This window comes from Pyxicephalus adspersus, chromosome 7 (genome assembly GCF_032062135.1).
Source record: "Pyxicephalus adspersus chromosome 7, UCB_Pads_2.0, whole genome shotgun sequence".
In the NCBI taxonomy this organism is placed as follows: domain Eukaryota; kingdom Metazoa; phylum Chordata; class Amphibia; order Anura; family Pyxicephalidae; genus Pyxicephalus; species Pyxicephalus adspersus.
This window is the reverse complement of record NC_092864.1, coordinates 51266205-51282423: the sequence shown is the minus strand read 5'-3', so window position 1 is coordinate 51282423 and position 16219 is coordinate 51266205. Positions and strand designations below refer to the sequence as shown.

Here is a 16219-nt window from a genome sequence, read left to right as displayed (position 1 = left end):
GGGATCACATTTGATGATGTAGGGGATCACATTTGAAGATGTAGGGGATCACATTTGATGATCTAGGGGTTATTGTGATGTAGGTGATCATATTTGAAGATGTAGGGGATCACATTTGATGATGTAGTGGATAGTGTGATGTAGAGGATCACATTTGAAGATGTAGGTGCAATGTCGAAGCCATTGTTTTTCCAGAGGTTGTTAGAGGTTCCTCATACTATGGCTGATTGACCTGCCTTTTGATGATGCTTACATAATTCTAGGGCCAATATCAAACTGTAGAGCCAGCTGCATGACTTAAAATATGTTTTAGGTATCTTTAAAGGTGTTCTAGCCACCACTGTAGGGAAGCAATCTTTTCATTAGTCTTCAATTAAAGAGGCATTTTTTTTCATTGACCTGCTAAAAACTTGTTTTAGTGGAGGTTCCTTGAGACCTGAGAGACCTTGAGAGAAAATTATATCAAGGGTTCTGTAAGGGGTAAAAGGTTAAAAAGTGCTAGGTTGATTGATGAAACCACAGTGCATGGTGGGGGGTGCAGGCATCTGACACTACAGAAAGTGTTGGATGTAAAGTTTATAACTGATCCTGCAGCTCTAAGAAAACAGGTGGTAAAATGGTACGGACCAATCATCTACTTTTGCTTTGTGTTAAAGTTTGTAACAAAGGGACAAAGCTCCTTAAATGTATTTGACTGGAGTGTCTCTTTCAAACTATAATGGCTTTAGGTTCATTTAATTTTATTGTATGGAAAGTATTTACATGGCAGCTATAGGAATAAGACTAACCTGGCATGGTGCGCCAACTTGCAAGTGGGAGCAAGTGGGACATATGAAACAGTAACTGTGGCAAATAGGAGAAAAAATCATTTTAATGCACAATATAAGAGCTGCAATTTTCTGAGCTTTTCACGAGTTGCTACAGCTTTATTTTCATTACTAAAAGCCTTGCTGGTCTTTTAATAAATGTCACCACAAGGTAATGCATGTGTTTATTGGACGTGAATACAAAAAAATAAGTTACTGTGTACAATTAACTCTGGAGTTCAGCATAATTGGCTTCACAATGCACAATAAATTGTACAGACCGAGCAAAGCACATTATTTTAGCAAGCTTTAATTATTATTCTTTAGTTAAGTGGAGTTAACATATTCTTTTGTACATTAGATGAAGCAAATGGTGGATTGTTTATTGCACATTTGCAGACATGTATTTATTCCTTAAAGGGTTTTTATTATTTTACTTACAGATTTTTCCCTGAGCTCACTAAAAAGAAAATGTGTTACATTTTCACTGTCTGTTCTGTCAAGCACAGTTACCAGGTCTTCTATCTATCATTTATTGTTTTCTGCACAATAGAGGGCAGGCAGACCAGGAGGAGGAGTAATGCTTTGTGGTCATTTTGTCATGGGAATGATAAATCACTATAATGCTTTAGTACTATCCCTATGATACCCATACGTGATTTTTTGAAGCATTTATGCTTCTAGAATAAGGGAGATCAGCTTCCATGCTTTAGATTGTAAACACATGTGGTTTATTTATGTAATCCATTTTGCATAGCCTTATAGATTTATTTTGACCAGCTAGCCATACTTATGCTTTTGTATATGTGTTCTTTTACTAAACTATGTTGTATTTCCTTTTGGCAAGTTTGGAGATGTTTGCAGAGAGTTGCATTAACCTTTGCATAATTTATTGCAAATAACTGGTTTTGAAGTTTTATGTATTACATAACCCTGTAGTTGTATGATATTTGGGGGAACTGGTATCATTGCAGCACACAGTACACAGCCATACAGTCCAATGTTGTTTAACTCAAAATAAGCTTTCTAAAGCTTACAGGAAAATAAAACTCTGCTTTTCTTCAGCAGTAATAGTAATAGAAACACAGGCTTCCAACATCAAACATAAACAAAGTCCAAACTGGCAAAAAAAACTCTTTATATTGTCCCAAAACTCTTTGTCTGCTAGAGGTGTGCTTTCCACTGGTCCGACTCCAAAATCTGCTAACATTACCACAGCATTCATATCAGTCTAGGTAACATAGATGTCTCCCAGAACTCCCTGGAAATATAAAGCCCCACCTCCAGGCTCCTTTCCCAGTATCCTGCCAACCCATCTTTGGGGTCTGGAAGCCAAAAATGGGGAAATCATATTGCCCATCCAGAACCTATCCCTGCATTCCAGTACAGCTGTTACATTTGTGTCAAATGGGAAGTTGTGAAAGGGACATCATTTGCCAATAGTTATCTTATAATATATCCCTAATATTACTCCAAGCAGTTGAATGTGATACCAAGGTATATATCTTACATCTGGTTAGCTGTAAAGAGACCTAATGACCTACTAATAACTTCCTTTTTCATAACCTTGTTACACACACGGCTCCAAGACTTTTCTAGAGCTGCCCCAACTCTTTGGAATGGTCTTCCTCGTCCTTTTTGGCTTGCTCCTACTTTCTGCCTATTTAAATAAGCGCTCAAGAACCATCATTTTAAACTTTCCTACCCATCTTCTTCTGTCTTTTAAAACCGTCACTACTTCCCACCATTTTGTATCCCCTCCTCCTATTGTGTGTTACTTCCCCCACCTCCTAGATTGTAAGCTCTTTGGGGCCGGGTCCTCTCCTCCTCCTGTATCACTGTCTGTATCTCTCTGTCATTTGCAACTCATCTTTATTGTACAGTGCTGCGTAATATGTTGGCACTAAATAAATAAATTATGTTTATTATTAATAATAATAATAATAATAATAAAACAGAAGAAAAACAGACTGTTCTCATGTACTTATTTCCTTTGCATTGCAGAGCTGGTTTGTTAGCATGCTTACATATTTTGTTTCATTCACTTTTGATACATCTTTTTAAAGCAGGCGTGATTTTAATGCAACCAATAATTATTTTAAAGCTGTTCTAATGCATTAAATGAATACTTATTAAAATTATTAGGGTGTCATTGATGGATTCTGTTTGCAGAAGGTGCAGTTATAGGATAACCTAAAGTTAGATAGCTGCAAATCTTCTTCCTTGAGGAAGTAAGGCAGTGTCATAGAGCAGGAGGCTCATCTGTTATTGAGTGATCTTATAGTTGGAGTTGTTATTGTGATCTGGTATTTTATAGTAAGAGTTGTGGGTAGGTAAGCACTGTAGTGAGGGATGGTGGTGGCGGATGGGGCTTTAATGTACTGCTTTGATTTACTTTCTTTACTAATTCCTGCATGACTGTGTTGCATTACCTCTCACAAATGTTGGATTTCAGTAAAGCTGGCTGTGTGTTATAATTGCAATTATTATTATTATTACAAAGGAGTGGCATCCCGCTATATTATGTTCCATAGGCATAAACGGTCTTTGTTCCTGAAAAGTCGTTCATCGACTTTTGATCAGTCGTTTGATCCGCAAGGGTGGATTATTGAACAACACTGATGACTGCTGTATATATGTCAGATTTTTACATGTCAGACTGCACATATGTCAGATCTGCACTTTTATACTTTCTAGGACTTTTTTTATATTTTACAGGAAAGCCCTTTCTGCGCATGCCTGAAATCTGGCATGTATAGAAGAAACAGCCCACCGCCTCCTGTGATATGTGACATATGTATGCCAGGAAACTGTGGGTTTCCCCAGATGGGTTAGGTGTCCCCACTCAAAAAAAAAAATATTAAAAAAATAATTATATTAAAGGGTTAGTCACATTTTTATATAATTCAAAAATGTGGTGATGGGTCTGCATTTAGGTCTGTGTTATATAACAAAATGCTGGAGGAGTGAAGGAAGGATCAGTACACTAAATGTGCATTTATCCTTTAATGCTTGCTAATCATGTGCCATCAAGTTTCAGTGATTCATTCTAATTTGGCAGCTTCGTGTTACCATTTGGTCATCCATGGGTAATCCTTTCTTTATCTTTTAGACAACATACTAGACAAAAATCAACTAGAAGGATTGATGTTCAGAAGACATCTGACCTGGCTGTCACCCCAGGATAGGAATTGTGTTATTGACAGGATCAGTAAGTGAACAGTAAAGAGAAAAAAGCAGTACAAATGGAGCCACTGAGTCCATGGACCAGCTTGTTGCAGTATTTCACATTTTGTTGGGTGTTTATGGGTTCGGTGCAAATTAGGCAACATTTGCAAATTAGGTCAAGAGTTATCAATACATCATTGGGACTGCTGTGCAAATGGGGACGATCAGATACTCTTAATTTGAAGAATGTAGTGGGCAAATGTAGCAGAGTCAAATGTACTTCAAGGGCATTAACTATGGATGAGCAAATGTACTTAATATGATTGTATTAAATAGAGATGGCTGAACATACTTTAATGTACTGTGCTTGAAAGGTACTAAATAGACATGGGCAGATGTATTAGCAAGCATTTAAGAGTACCTAAACTCAGAAATTTCACTTTACATAAAAAGGTAGACAACCCTTTTATGTCAAGTAAAAATTCTGTTTGTTTAGGTTTTTTTTGAGAGCAACACCCTTTTTTTTTTTTAGGCGATGAATGGGAGCACAAAGCCTCCCGGGATACCTACGTCACGCATCCCGGGAGGCTCTTGGGTGCTCCTTTTGTGCAGAAGGAGCCTTTTTGTGAATAGAGAAAAATTTGCCGATCTCACACATTCGCAGTGAGATCGGCTAGTTGTTTTAAAACCTACGTCACCCGTTCTCGCGCCTGCATCTGTTGACTAAGGAAGCAGAACCAGGAAAAGAGGCGAAGATGGTGCCGCCTGGCACACCGGCTCGAAAACGGATGCCGGGACGACGCGGGATTCAATAGAAGACACCTTCGGATGGATCAGCTTTCTGATGGTTACCAAAGTATACAGTCCGTGGTCCTATTAGATGGGGTACAGACCTTCACTTACACAGATCTGTCTATCCGTGGGGAGATTTCTTCATTTGGGTCCCGTGTTGTTCCGGTATCCCTCTTCTGCCTGGCACAGAGGAAAATCGCCTTTCTCTGTGCCGGGCACCTACATCTTCTTCTCTCTTCTTCTGGGTTCTTTTTCCTGTGTCACCCGATCTCACACTGCGCAGGCGTGGGGTCGTGCGACGTAGATGAGTAAATAAGATTGTCAATCTCACTTCGCATGCGTGAGATCAGCAATTTTTTTCTTCCAATAATGAAAGGGCTCCTTCTGTGCTTGCCCGAGATCAGGGCATGCATAGAAGGAGCAGCCAAGAGCCTCCCTGGATGCATGACGTAGGTATCCTAAAAGGTGCTGCACACTTTTTTTTTTAAAAAGGGTGTTGCACCTAAAAAAAATAAATACAATTTTTACTTTAACCACCTAGCCGGTATGCCCGTACGAAGGTCGGGCAAGGTCTACAATTTAAAAAAAAAAATTTCATGAAAAACAGTGGATCACTTTTGGTACAGAAATCTAGACCTCAGTGTAACGCTCAGGTGGTTAAATAAAAGGTTGGCTGCTCTTTTATGTAAAGTAAAAAGTTTAGGTACGCTTTAATACTTTCAAGTCCATTAAAATATGTTCACCCATTTCTAGGTATTGCATTTCTAGTATATATACTTATGCATTTGGTACATTTGTACCTTGCAAGCATTTTTGGCCAAATTAATGTTATATTCTTTTCTTTTAAAGAATGTTACATTTGCTTGCAAATTGTTTACCAACAGAAAAATACCCATTTGTACATTAAAAACCATTCCCGTGGGTCTTATTTGCACTTCTTGCAACATTCACACAGATAATTGTGTGCAAAATGTACCTACATTGTGTGTAACTGCTGCATCAATTAAATGACCAGATTATCTACAAAGACACAAGGTGAACTGAATATGATGATATGTATACTGTATATATGATTTTCACTTATAACTTGCTTACAGGCAGCTGTAATGCACACTCTAGTGGCTGATTCCATGAAATGCTTAAGCTCATCATGTTTATTTTTTAACTGTGGAAATCCAAGTGAAATGATAACCGTAAATTTGAATTTATTAGTAATTTTAGGCTGGCTGCCTCGTTGCTTGCTTTGCCAAGGTATAATGACGTATCTGTCAAACATCAACAGAAATCACATCATGATCAGGGTGCCAGGAAAATTATAAAGTGCCTGCTAAGCTGGCAGAAAATTAAAAAAATGAAAAAATAACTAGACCGGTATATATTTAGATGAGCACAAATTTTGTGTAGTAGTTTTTGTATTGCAGGCAGAAATAAAACATATTCCAGTTCTATATCAGTTCAAAAAGTAATAAATATGTTATGTACAGCCACCATAGGTAGATGAGCTTGCCCCCTGTGTTCCCCTAAACTTTATCCTAGAAGGTGAAAGGCCAGCAATCAGACCTTGATGTGCAGTGTTGTGGTCAGTGTGGTAAGTTTCCCTTCATGGATAGGCTTACAAAGGAGGAAGAGCACAGGAAAGCAGGCAGGGAAACAATATTATTTGCATGTATTGTTTTGAATTGAAGTCACTAATTAAGTTATGCTGTATGATGGAAATATCTGTCCCACAAATGTAACAGGATTGTAAAAACATGTATGTATTTGAAGTTCAGCTGTAAATAACAGAGGATTTTTAGTACAATTCACAAAAGTGTAAGGAGTGCAGTGTGTTTATTACAATGTGTTTCTTACTGTTTAATGTAGTACTTTTTAGGGTTCTCTGCTATCCTTAAAATCAACAAATAGAAGAATACCAAAAAAGGGTAGTTTTTTAGGCATATAAATTCAATTTATTAATTCTGTAAATTCAATACTTGTGGAAAGACATAGTACCACATCCAGGAACCTTCCCCCTCCCCAATAACATAAATACACCACGCCGATGTTTGGTCAAATGGCTCGTAGGCCTTTATTATTACACCTTAAATAACCTCCTAAATAATTATAACATAATCCCCAATAACAAAACAAAATAGGACATAGTATTACCAATAACACAGTCACAGTTAAATAAGATTCTCCCAAACACTGTCCTTTGGTTACCGGTCCTTGAAGGTCTCCCCTTCACACTAACCCTTTGCATTGTTTTAGTTTTATGAAGGTTTACCTGAGCAGTTCAGCAGTTCTCTCTCTTAATGTATGTTGGATATTTTATGTTGAATCATATGTTGAGTCCTGCCAGATCTCATTTGACATTTGGTGATCAGCTGGCAGCAAAGCAGTCACTGTTCTTTTATGGAAAAAGGCAACACACAACAAAACTACCTTCCACATTGAAATGTTAAGTCGCTCACTCGTGACAGCATGTGAAATCTTAAACCATCCACTAAGTCAGTGTTTTCCAGCTCTGGTCCTCATGGAGCACCAACAAGTCATGTTTTTCAAACTTCCTTTGCATTACTGATTCATTAGATACAGATAGAAAGTTAAGTGCCCTTTCACATCTATGGCGTGAAACTGTGCAGCTGGCAGCTGGCGGGCACAGAGCAGCAGTGGCATACCAGACAGCAGATAACCATTTGCACAGCCCCAACGCAAATCCTAAACCTCATTGCCAAAAAATGGTTTGTCTTTTTAGGAACCTGGCTGCAATCTACTGTGGCTACAGCTTTCTGCAAAAAATATGGTTCGGACCACTGTTGAGCCCCAGGCAAAAAACTGCAGCTCACCAGGGGTCTGAAATGGCCCTAATTGTACCTATACCTCAATTATTATTATTATTCTCCACCTTCTTCAACTGTGCATCCTTCTCCCAGCATCCTCCTGAAATGTACTTATCTATCTTTGCTTCTCAAATATCACTAAACTGTGCAGCCCACTATAGTGCAGGAGTGCATAGCTTTTCATAGAAATTACCACTTTCTATAAGCCCCCTACGTACCTGTCATTTCTCCTCTGAGATCTAGAATGTGCAGAACTCTATTGTGCTCCTAAATGGCAGATAACCTCTCTATAGTTTTGGTTCCTGATCTCTCCATGCATGGGAGAGCCCTGATGAGCAAAGATTGGTAATAAGTTATTGATAGTTATGCAGCTTCCAGTGGGAATTGAGGACAGTATATATTAATCTAAGACTTTGCATTACTGTTCATTGTTGGTGTGGGAGTTTCAGAGTGGTAATTTAAAGGATACAGTTTTGTATTAAACATACAGACCATGTCTTGGAAATACTTGCTGTGAACTGTTGAACGTAATATAGATTTGTCTATCCACAGTAACAATAAAAGTTACAGAGTAGAACTTCATACCAACTGTGAAGCATGGTGATAAAAAGCATGGTGATAATTTAAGGATGTTTTATTGCACAGGGCCAGAACAGCATATTAATTGCCATCGACATTAATAAAAGAGGGCGATCGGCGCCAGGCTACTGAAATTTACGCAATGCGCGGCCCTACGCCGATGAGAGCAATTTATTTCACATTGTTCCTCGCTATGTATTTTTTTTAGAAATCCATTCCAGGTTTGCTGAATCACCCAGGTTCTTCAGTGATAATCCTATCCGGTCTTGAAGAACCTTAATAATTCAGCCCCATGGTGTCAGCTATAAAATCTGCATCTTGTCCAAGTATGCTTGAGGAGAAGGGGAGGCCATCTGTCTAAAAGATAAGGCACAAATGGATCTTTTAACAATATTATGATGTGAAGCACACTAGCAAATCCAGCAAGAAATGGATCAGACAAAAAAAACATTGATCAATTTAAATCTTAATAGAATGCTAAGGGAAATTTGAAACAGGCAGGTCATGCAAGAAACAGACAAACATGTTTGCAAGGGACTTGGAAGAGTGTTTTTTTCACAGTACACTATTACATCTATTGATATTTTTAATGGCAAAATCGCCAAAAAGGAACATTTTCCTATATACATTTTTTTGCCAACAGATCATCTTAATCTGTTGATCTGCTTTAAATAAAAATATAGTGTTTGACTGAATGTGTTGGAAAAAAGCATCCAATGCAAATATATAATAATAGACTTTACATATAGTAAGAACAAAATGTTTCAACCAGTCCTTGTCAGCAATCTGCAGATTTACACTTCTTAGCACAATGCCCCATGCCGGGGGGAACATTAATCTCATTTTCATTAAGGAGCAAAGTTCAGGTTCCTATGTGCAACACTACAATATCTATGACAGTACTGATCTTACATTAACATTAGGAAACCACCTGCTGGCTCATTTGTCATTGTTCCTTGTACAGAGAGAGGCACATTAACAGCAGCTAGCAGACTGAAACTATGAAAAAGAAATAAAGAAGTTAAAACATTTTTTAATCAAGTAAATTAAGGTTATATATATATAATTTTTTGTACTTTTCTGTTTGACAGCTTAAAACAAAGAAAAAAGCGTAATCAACTACTTTATTGAAAATGTTGTACTAAATAAATCTATAAATACTATTTTGGTAGGCAGATTAGCTACAGACGTAACGTACACATTCTTACTCCAAATTGCATCTGGGCATCTAGATCTGATCACAAAACGATAATATATGTATACATATATATATATACATGTATTATAATTAAACAATACATTCCCTATGGGGTTATATTTTTCACATTCATTACTTTTTTTTTCGCCAATGCAGCACAATGACTAAAATACGGTGGCTGAGCAAAAACTTTAGATCCTTCATAATGTTTTTCCATAGTAAGCATACTGACAATCTTCTTACTGTGTGAAAAGAAATGGTGGTTATCACTTTAGGTATTAATGACACATATTTCAATTTTCTATGACACAATTTGAAATCGGAAAGTCAAGTTTTACTCCTGAGTCAGCTCTTAGTGACCTTGAATGTCATCTTATATCCCATTTCCAGAGGCATTAGGAAATGGTTTGCAAATCTATGACATTGACTGGCTGGAGAATGCTTAATGCAATGTTTTAATGGCAGAGCAAACTCACATAGATGTTTGTGTATATAAAATGCATCACTATTAGTTCACAGACTAAACTAGATCTGATTTTATTATGGCAAAGAAGGAAGCAAATGTTGTATAAACTGTAGTTAGATACAGAACACAAGATTCATTTCTTTGGAGGTAAATGGGTGACATGTTTTGAACAGAGCTATGAGTTTCCATACTTTGTTGGTAGGTTGGTAAAGAAATGCTCAATTGTGCCCCTGATCCCTGGGGGAAAGGGTGCTCCCCTCAAATGTTACAACAAGAAATCTGTACTCCATCTCTGATTGTTTCCCTGGTCTGGGAGCCTATTATAGGAAGATTTATTTTTCTGCCCCCCCCCAACACTGTTAGGTGCAGGACCATTAATGCAGAGCGGGGCTGTGATTATCATGTTACTTCCACTTCTTCATCATTTAGAACTAATCACCCCCAAAAGGAGGAGAAGGACCCAATTCTTTATATGGTCAGCCAGAAGACAAGAAAAGAAAAGAAGAAAAAGGTAATATAAAAAAAAATATTCAATCAAAACATACTGCTAAGAAATGGGCACGATTCCTGGAGGGTTTTACATTTCCAACATCAAAATCAACAAAATATTAATTCTATTGGTTTATGAAGTTGACAACAAATGGAAGAAGGCTCTTCCAAAGTCAGCCGTTTAGTTGGCTCTGGCAAATTTATTTTAAAGTAAGTTATTGGTTTATGACATGGATATCCAGATTTTTAGCATAATACAATTTTTCGTCCTATTTTCTTCTACTGCAACATTTTGCTCAGATATATTTTTACCACATAACATCTTGATCATGAAGTATATGTATAAAAAGAAATTAACTTGGCAGCTACCAGCAAATATCCCTTTCCAGTTTTGATCCTGTCACTAATAGGATGCTGTTAGGCACTAATGAAACAGAAATGCAAACATTTCCTTCAATCTGTTACATTGAAAAGAGCCATTGCAAAGCCACTGTGCCCGTGTATCCGGCAGTTTAGCTTTGACTGCCATGCAGCACGCTGTGATACCAATACAATGTCAACCGTAAAAATGTCATTTTGGTTTTTGATAGGATTGGGTGAATCGCAATATTACCATAAAGCAATCATTCAAATTTTGGAACATGTGTTTGATTGTTTTGTATAGTTCCTCACAAAATAATTGGATCATTTATTTGTTTAAATGATAATTTGCTACGGTCCTTGTGAGAAAGAAAACAGTTGTTTGTGACAAAGTGGAAAGTTTTTTAATGCCTAATAGCCAAGGGCTATTGATTATACCATCTGATTTGATGAATTTAGTAAGTTAATTATAAAAACCCCTGGCCTAACGATATTAATAAATGTACATTAGCTTTTAGAATTACACAAGACTAATAAAAAGTGCTCACAAACTATGTCCTGCCGCAATAAAATACTGCTGTTGGAAACACTTTTTTATCCCTTGCTGTGTGTCACTTTCAGTATATTACATTCTGTTTCTTCTCCCGTGTCAGTGTCACTCAGAGCAGCAAGGAGAACAAGGTTGTCTGCCTTCTGCTCAGAAGCTTGAAGCATCTCCTGCTTGCCTTTAGCTGTACAGCCTGAGATGTGTCTTCTCAGCATCCCCAGCACAAACTCTGAGGCTGTGCCAGCTGAATGGGATTTTAGGAGCAGATTAGTCCCTGGCTCTAATCCTGCCCCACTATTGGCTGCTAGGACTTAATAGCCCTTCTGCTCACAATCACCAGTTGTGTATTGTAGCATTTAGCCTGTTAACCTGCTAGTGCTTTTTAGTGGCTACAGACCTGTTGCCTGTTTTCCAGACCTGTGATTGTTTGCTGCCTGGACTGACCTCTGCTGTGACCCTGATTCCCTTTTCCCCTGGTTACCTTGTTTGGCAGGCTGATTACCTGTGTCTGACTTCTGTCTCTGTATTCTGGACTTGCCTGTGCTGCACTCTCCTGTACTGTGTTATCTGTGAGCTCCTGATCCTCAGCCAGTCCTTCCCCAAATGCTATCCTTTGCACACAGAAGTCCTGGGGCAAAGATGTGCTGCAACTAGCCTCTCAGGCTGGGGGGGTTTGTTATAGGTGAAGAACAACAGTGGATTGGCGGACTGGCGTCTGGTGAGCACTGACCAGGGCCTTACAACTACTATGTTCTCGGTGAGGGCACCTCATTAAACAGAAGATAAAACACTGAGTGATTAAAGTGGGTATCAGTACTATAAAAATGAGTGCAATGCAAAGAGTAATCTGTGCTGTAGTAGTAGGATACCTTTCTTCTGTCTTCTCCTAGGATCATGGCTATTAGAGGGTCACGATCTCAAGTTCTATAACCCTTGTCTACAAGTATATCCCATTGTCAATCATTATTAAGGAGGGCGGTGATGTGACATTAAAAGGCAGAGATAAAACTTTGTTGTTTCGCAGGAAAGTGCAGGAGCATTGGTGACAATACGGATGACAATTGGAATGTCTTGCATAATGAATACCAAGCTGTGCGTGCAACACCCACAAGTGCAACAAACCACACCAAATCTTCACAGTGTTTCCTGCTTTGCCCTTGTTTTTGCAGTTGCAATGTGGTTATTCCTCCAAAAAACAAAAAAAAACTGCTGCCAAAAGGAACATCCAGGAGCCGCTCCACAATCTTACCTGGACTGTGACAGAATTGCTTGTAAACACGTGCACAAAATAAATCCCAAATTTGGTTGAATGAGAGCAGTTTGTGCCTAGTTGGAACACTGGCTGAACAGCAAAGTGCTGTAGTTCTGAAAATTACCTAAAAAGAAAACTTTCCTTGTGTTTAGGTGGTAATAGGGGTTCTGTAGTCCTTACACACTTCTTATTCTAGGGTAAAATGCTGTCATCCTAGGATAGGAAATGTAAAAATAAAGGGAAGAAAGCCTGACAATAGATTACTAATGTAGCCATTACTACATCTAGGTATTGGTAAACCACAGCAAATTACCTTGGTATTTCTTGGTTTTAGAATAATTCAGAATAACATATCTTTGCACAATAGTGGGCTTTTATGTTTAGCGTATCTACATATCCATAGCAAACCCAAAACTTCAAGTGGATTATGTCTAAAAACTCATGCAATACAATCACATTTTGAAATAGATAAGCACCATGGTGTCTTCTAAGTTTGGCATTCAGTAACAAGTTGTAGAGTGTTATCTTTCCAGTTTTATTTTTGGCATTAATACCTAATATTGTGATATTTTTGAGGGGGTTGAGGGTTGGATCAATTCTTTAAGTATGCAAGTGTTACAACAAAGGACTAGAAGCATGTAAAGGTGATTATCAATGCTTCTTGCTTGTTGAAGCCAGATAATGAGATACACTATCATTTACACAGTGTCTTTGTAATAGCTTCACTTTGAACTAACATTCTCTCAAGGTTGTCCTTAGTGCTCCAAAGATTCTCATTATTAAAACATTTTTCATTGTTACTTAATACCTCTGTTTCAGAGATAAAACCTGTTTCGGTTGATTGATGAGATGCTGGTCATTAGTCTTTAACATCATTTGTCCAGGGATCTTTTTTTTCATATTTCTAAAGCAATGTTGATGGGTAAAGAAATTAAATTTTATTTAGCAAGTGGAAACAGTCAGATTCAGTGACTCTGAAATTTGTAAGAAAGAATATTTCATAATAATAATCAGCTCTACTGAAGAAAAAGGCAATTTGTTTTCGTTCCATTATGGAATGAATAAAGTGAAAATTACCCCCAGAAAATGTTTAAAAAGTATAAAGGAGATTAATTGTAAGTAATCAATAATGCAGTTTTAGCTTTTAACTGAGTTAGCTGTGTTGCAAAATTTAAAATCTAATGATGACTTATAATTGCTTATAGATTACCATTACTGAATCAAGCAACATTAAAAAATGTACAAATGGTATTGGGAAAGTTACTGATTACAATAGGCATTGTAGATGCCAAAAGATGTCTTGATATGAAAGCTTTGCTTTGACCCTCTTAAAGGTTTCTAAGGTTACTTCTAAGGTTACCTCGTGTTTTATATCTTCTTTTGGGTAAAATACTGTAAATATTCTACTACAGATCATAAGATAGACGAAGAACTCTCTATACAAAAAGCCCTTTTCCTTGACCTAGCTTAAAATTTGTCTTTTCTTTCATACTATTAAAATGTGAAAAAGTCACATAGGAGCAATTAAGATATTTTTTTACCTAGGAAACACAAAACCCATGGACAGGTCAACCTTCCATCTGCTGCTAATTGGCTGTAATTCAACCACATCTTCCCCCCTAACCCCCCCTGATCAGCTGTTTGAAGATACAACCAAACCAAAGGTTATTACCACTATATGCTACTCAGGGTTTTATAAAGTGCAGATTACCTGAAAAACTGTGCCAGGCTGACCAGACTGCTTCCTTGTAAGGAAGAGCCAAACAGTGGCTCAGATAACTCTGGCTCCTCTTTGTAGCATGTGATGTGCAACATTGGATAGGTGTTTAATCCAAATCAGTTGGTAGCAGTGGGGACCCAGATGGGAACCACACATTGATAGTGATAGTATAGAAATAGTTTTAGCTTTAAAATAGATCTGTAACTAAAATCTAAATTTTGGCTGCCCTAAAGAAAATCATTCATACAATAGAATGTGATTGGAAATAAGTAAAAATGTACCTTTAGTATACAATTATTATAATATATTATATTATATTATATTAGAAGCAGCATAGCAAGTCTACACATAGTGGGCATGTACAGTGGGAATCAGTGTGGCATTATTATTTGTCAACAAGGTATGTGCATAGGAGCCTAAATACATATTCCATAATGAACACCTTGGGCCTGATTTATTAAAGTTTTCCATGACTTGAGAAGATAGACTATCATGGCAGAACCTGGGTTGATGCAGCAAACCTGGAATGGATCTGGTCTAGGTTTGAAAATATTTGCTAACTAATACATTGCAAGTTTGCTGGGTCACCCCAGTTCACCCATGATAGTCTATCTTATCTAGTCTTGGAGAACTTTAATAAATCAGACCCAATGTCTGTATGTTATACATAGGTGCTTATTAAAGAAGGCATCACAAAGAACAATATGTTGATTTCCCAAGTGCAAAAACCTGTGGCAGGTGGATGTTACATTTTACATTTCTTTTTTATGGGATATTGCATTTTACTTTAATAAATTAACCATATTGATTTTAAACAACATAAACTCCAAGGGGCAAGATGATAATGACTATCTCTCTATTTGGTATTGCTACATACATTTGAAATACGTTTACGTTGATGTCCTCCTCCTCATATTGTAGGATACGACAATCCGTATTGTTAAAAACCTACACAGCTTACATGTTTTTAAGAATGTACTGCTAATTTCTTGGTGTGAGATACCACTGGACACCCTCAGAGGTCTTGTGGAGCCAATGTCTTAATGGGTCACAGTTGTTTTGGTGGCACAATGGGCCACACTTTTTCAGGCAGGTGCATTTATTGTTGAGGCTGATCAGTATATATCAAGACACTAGACACACTAGGCTGCTGTTATTTAAAAATACAATTAGCAGTCCAATCCTACACTGGTCTGTTCGAACTTAACTAAATCCTAAGGACTCGAGACAATGGCTATAGAGGAATGGCTATAGAAAAGCAGTCCAAGTAACCCACTCCAGTATTCACCTGCAAGTCCTGACAATAAGGTAGAGCAAATGAATCCTACAGGTAGAAACTGATCCCTAGGTATTCCGTAGGATTCATGTGTAAGGAAAATTTCTTACTGCTTTTTTGTTCTTATGGTGTATTAGTATATTTTTATATGAATTATATGTACAGTGTCTATATATAGAAAGTCTTATGTGTGACTATTTACATTTGCAGGTATGAAGCGCCCTTTGAGTCCTGACCACAGTCCTGAAAATGGGAGGATGAGCACAGCAATGTTTTTACGGTGCTTTGAAGAAAAGGTGACATGGACTGACAATTCAGAGTGCCAGTTTTCCAATGAAAAAAAGAAAATTTTGTATTCACTGTGTGAAGTGTGCAACATACAGCTAAACTCTGCAGCACAGGCTCAGATCCATTACAATGGAAAATCTCATCTAAAAAGAGTAAAGCAACTTAACAATGGGAAACTACCAAGTAGTACATCATCTGGGTCTGTACTTGTGAGCACCAGTGCAGGTAGGAAACAAAAATAATTTATCTTATGCTTATTGTCTATGTGTGTTTTAAAGCTGATAAGCTGATTTTGTTGGAAGGGCGGATGAACTAAGAAGCTGTGTGTGCTTTGTGTGCAAGAAAAATTGGCTTTACTGATAAAACAGGCTAATACTGCCATGTCATGTGTAGTTGGAAGAGTATTCCAAATTATATAATATTTTTATGATCCCAATTGTTGTAAATGAAAAGAAC

The 16219-nt window shown here is 37.5% G+C and overlaps 1 protein-coding gene across 1 annotated transcript in view; it reads left to right on the top strand.

Moving 5' to 3' along the window:
- Positions 1 to 16219, top strand: part of ZNF385B (zinc finger protein 385B) — a gene marked incomplete in the record, with an annotated part of 278010 nt that overhangs the window by 53902 nt on the left and 207889 nt on the right. The window contains 1 exon segment of the mRNA XM_072418408.1: positions 15686 to 15988. Within this exon segment, the coding sequence (XP_072274509.1) occupies positions 15688 to 15988 (301 nt within the window).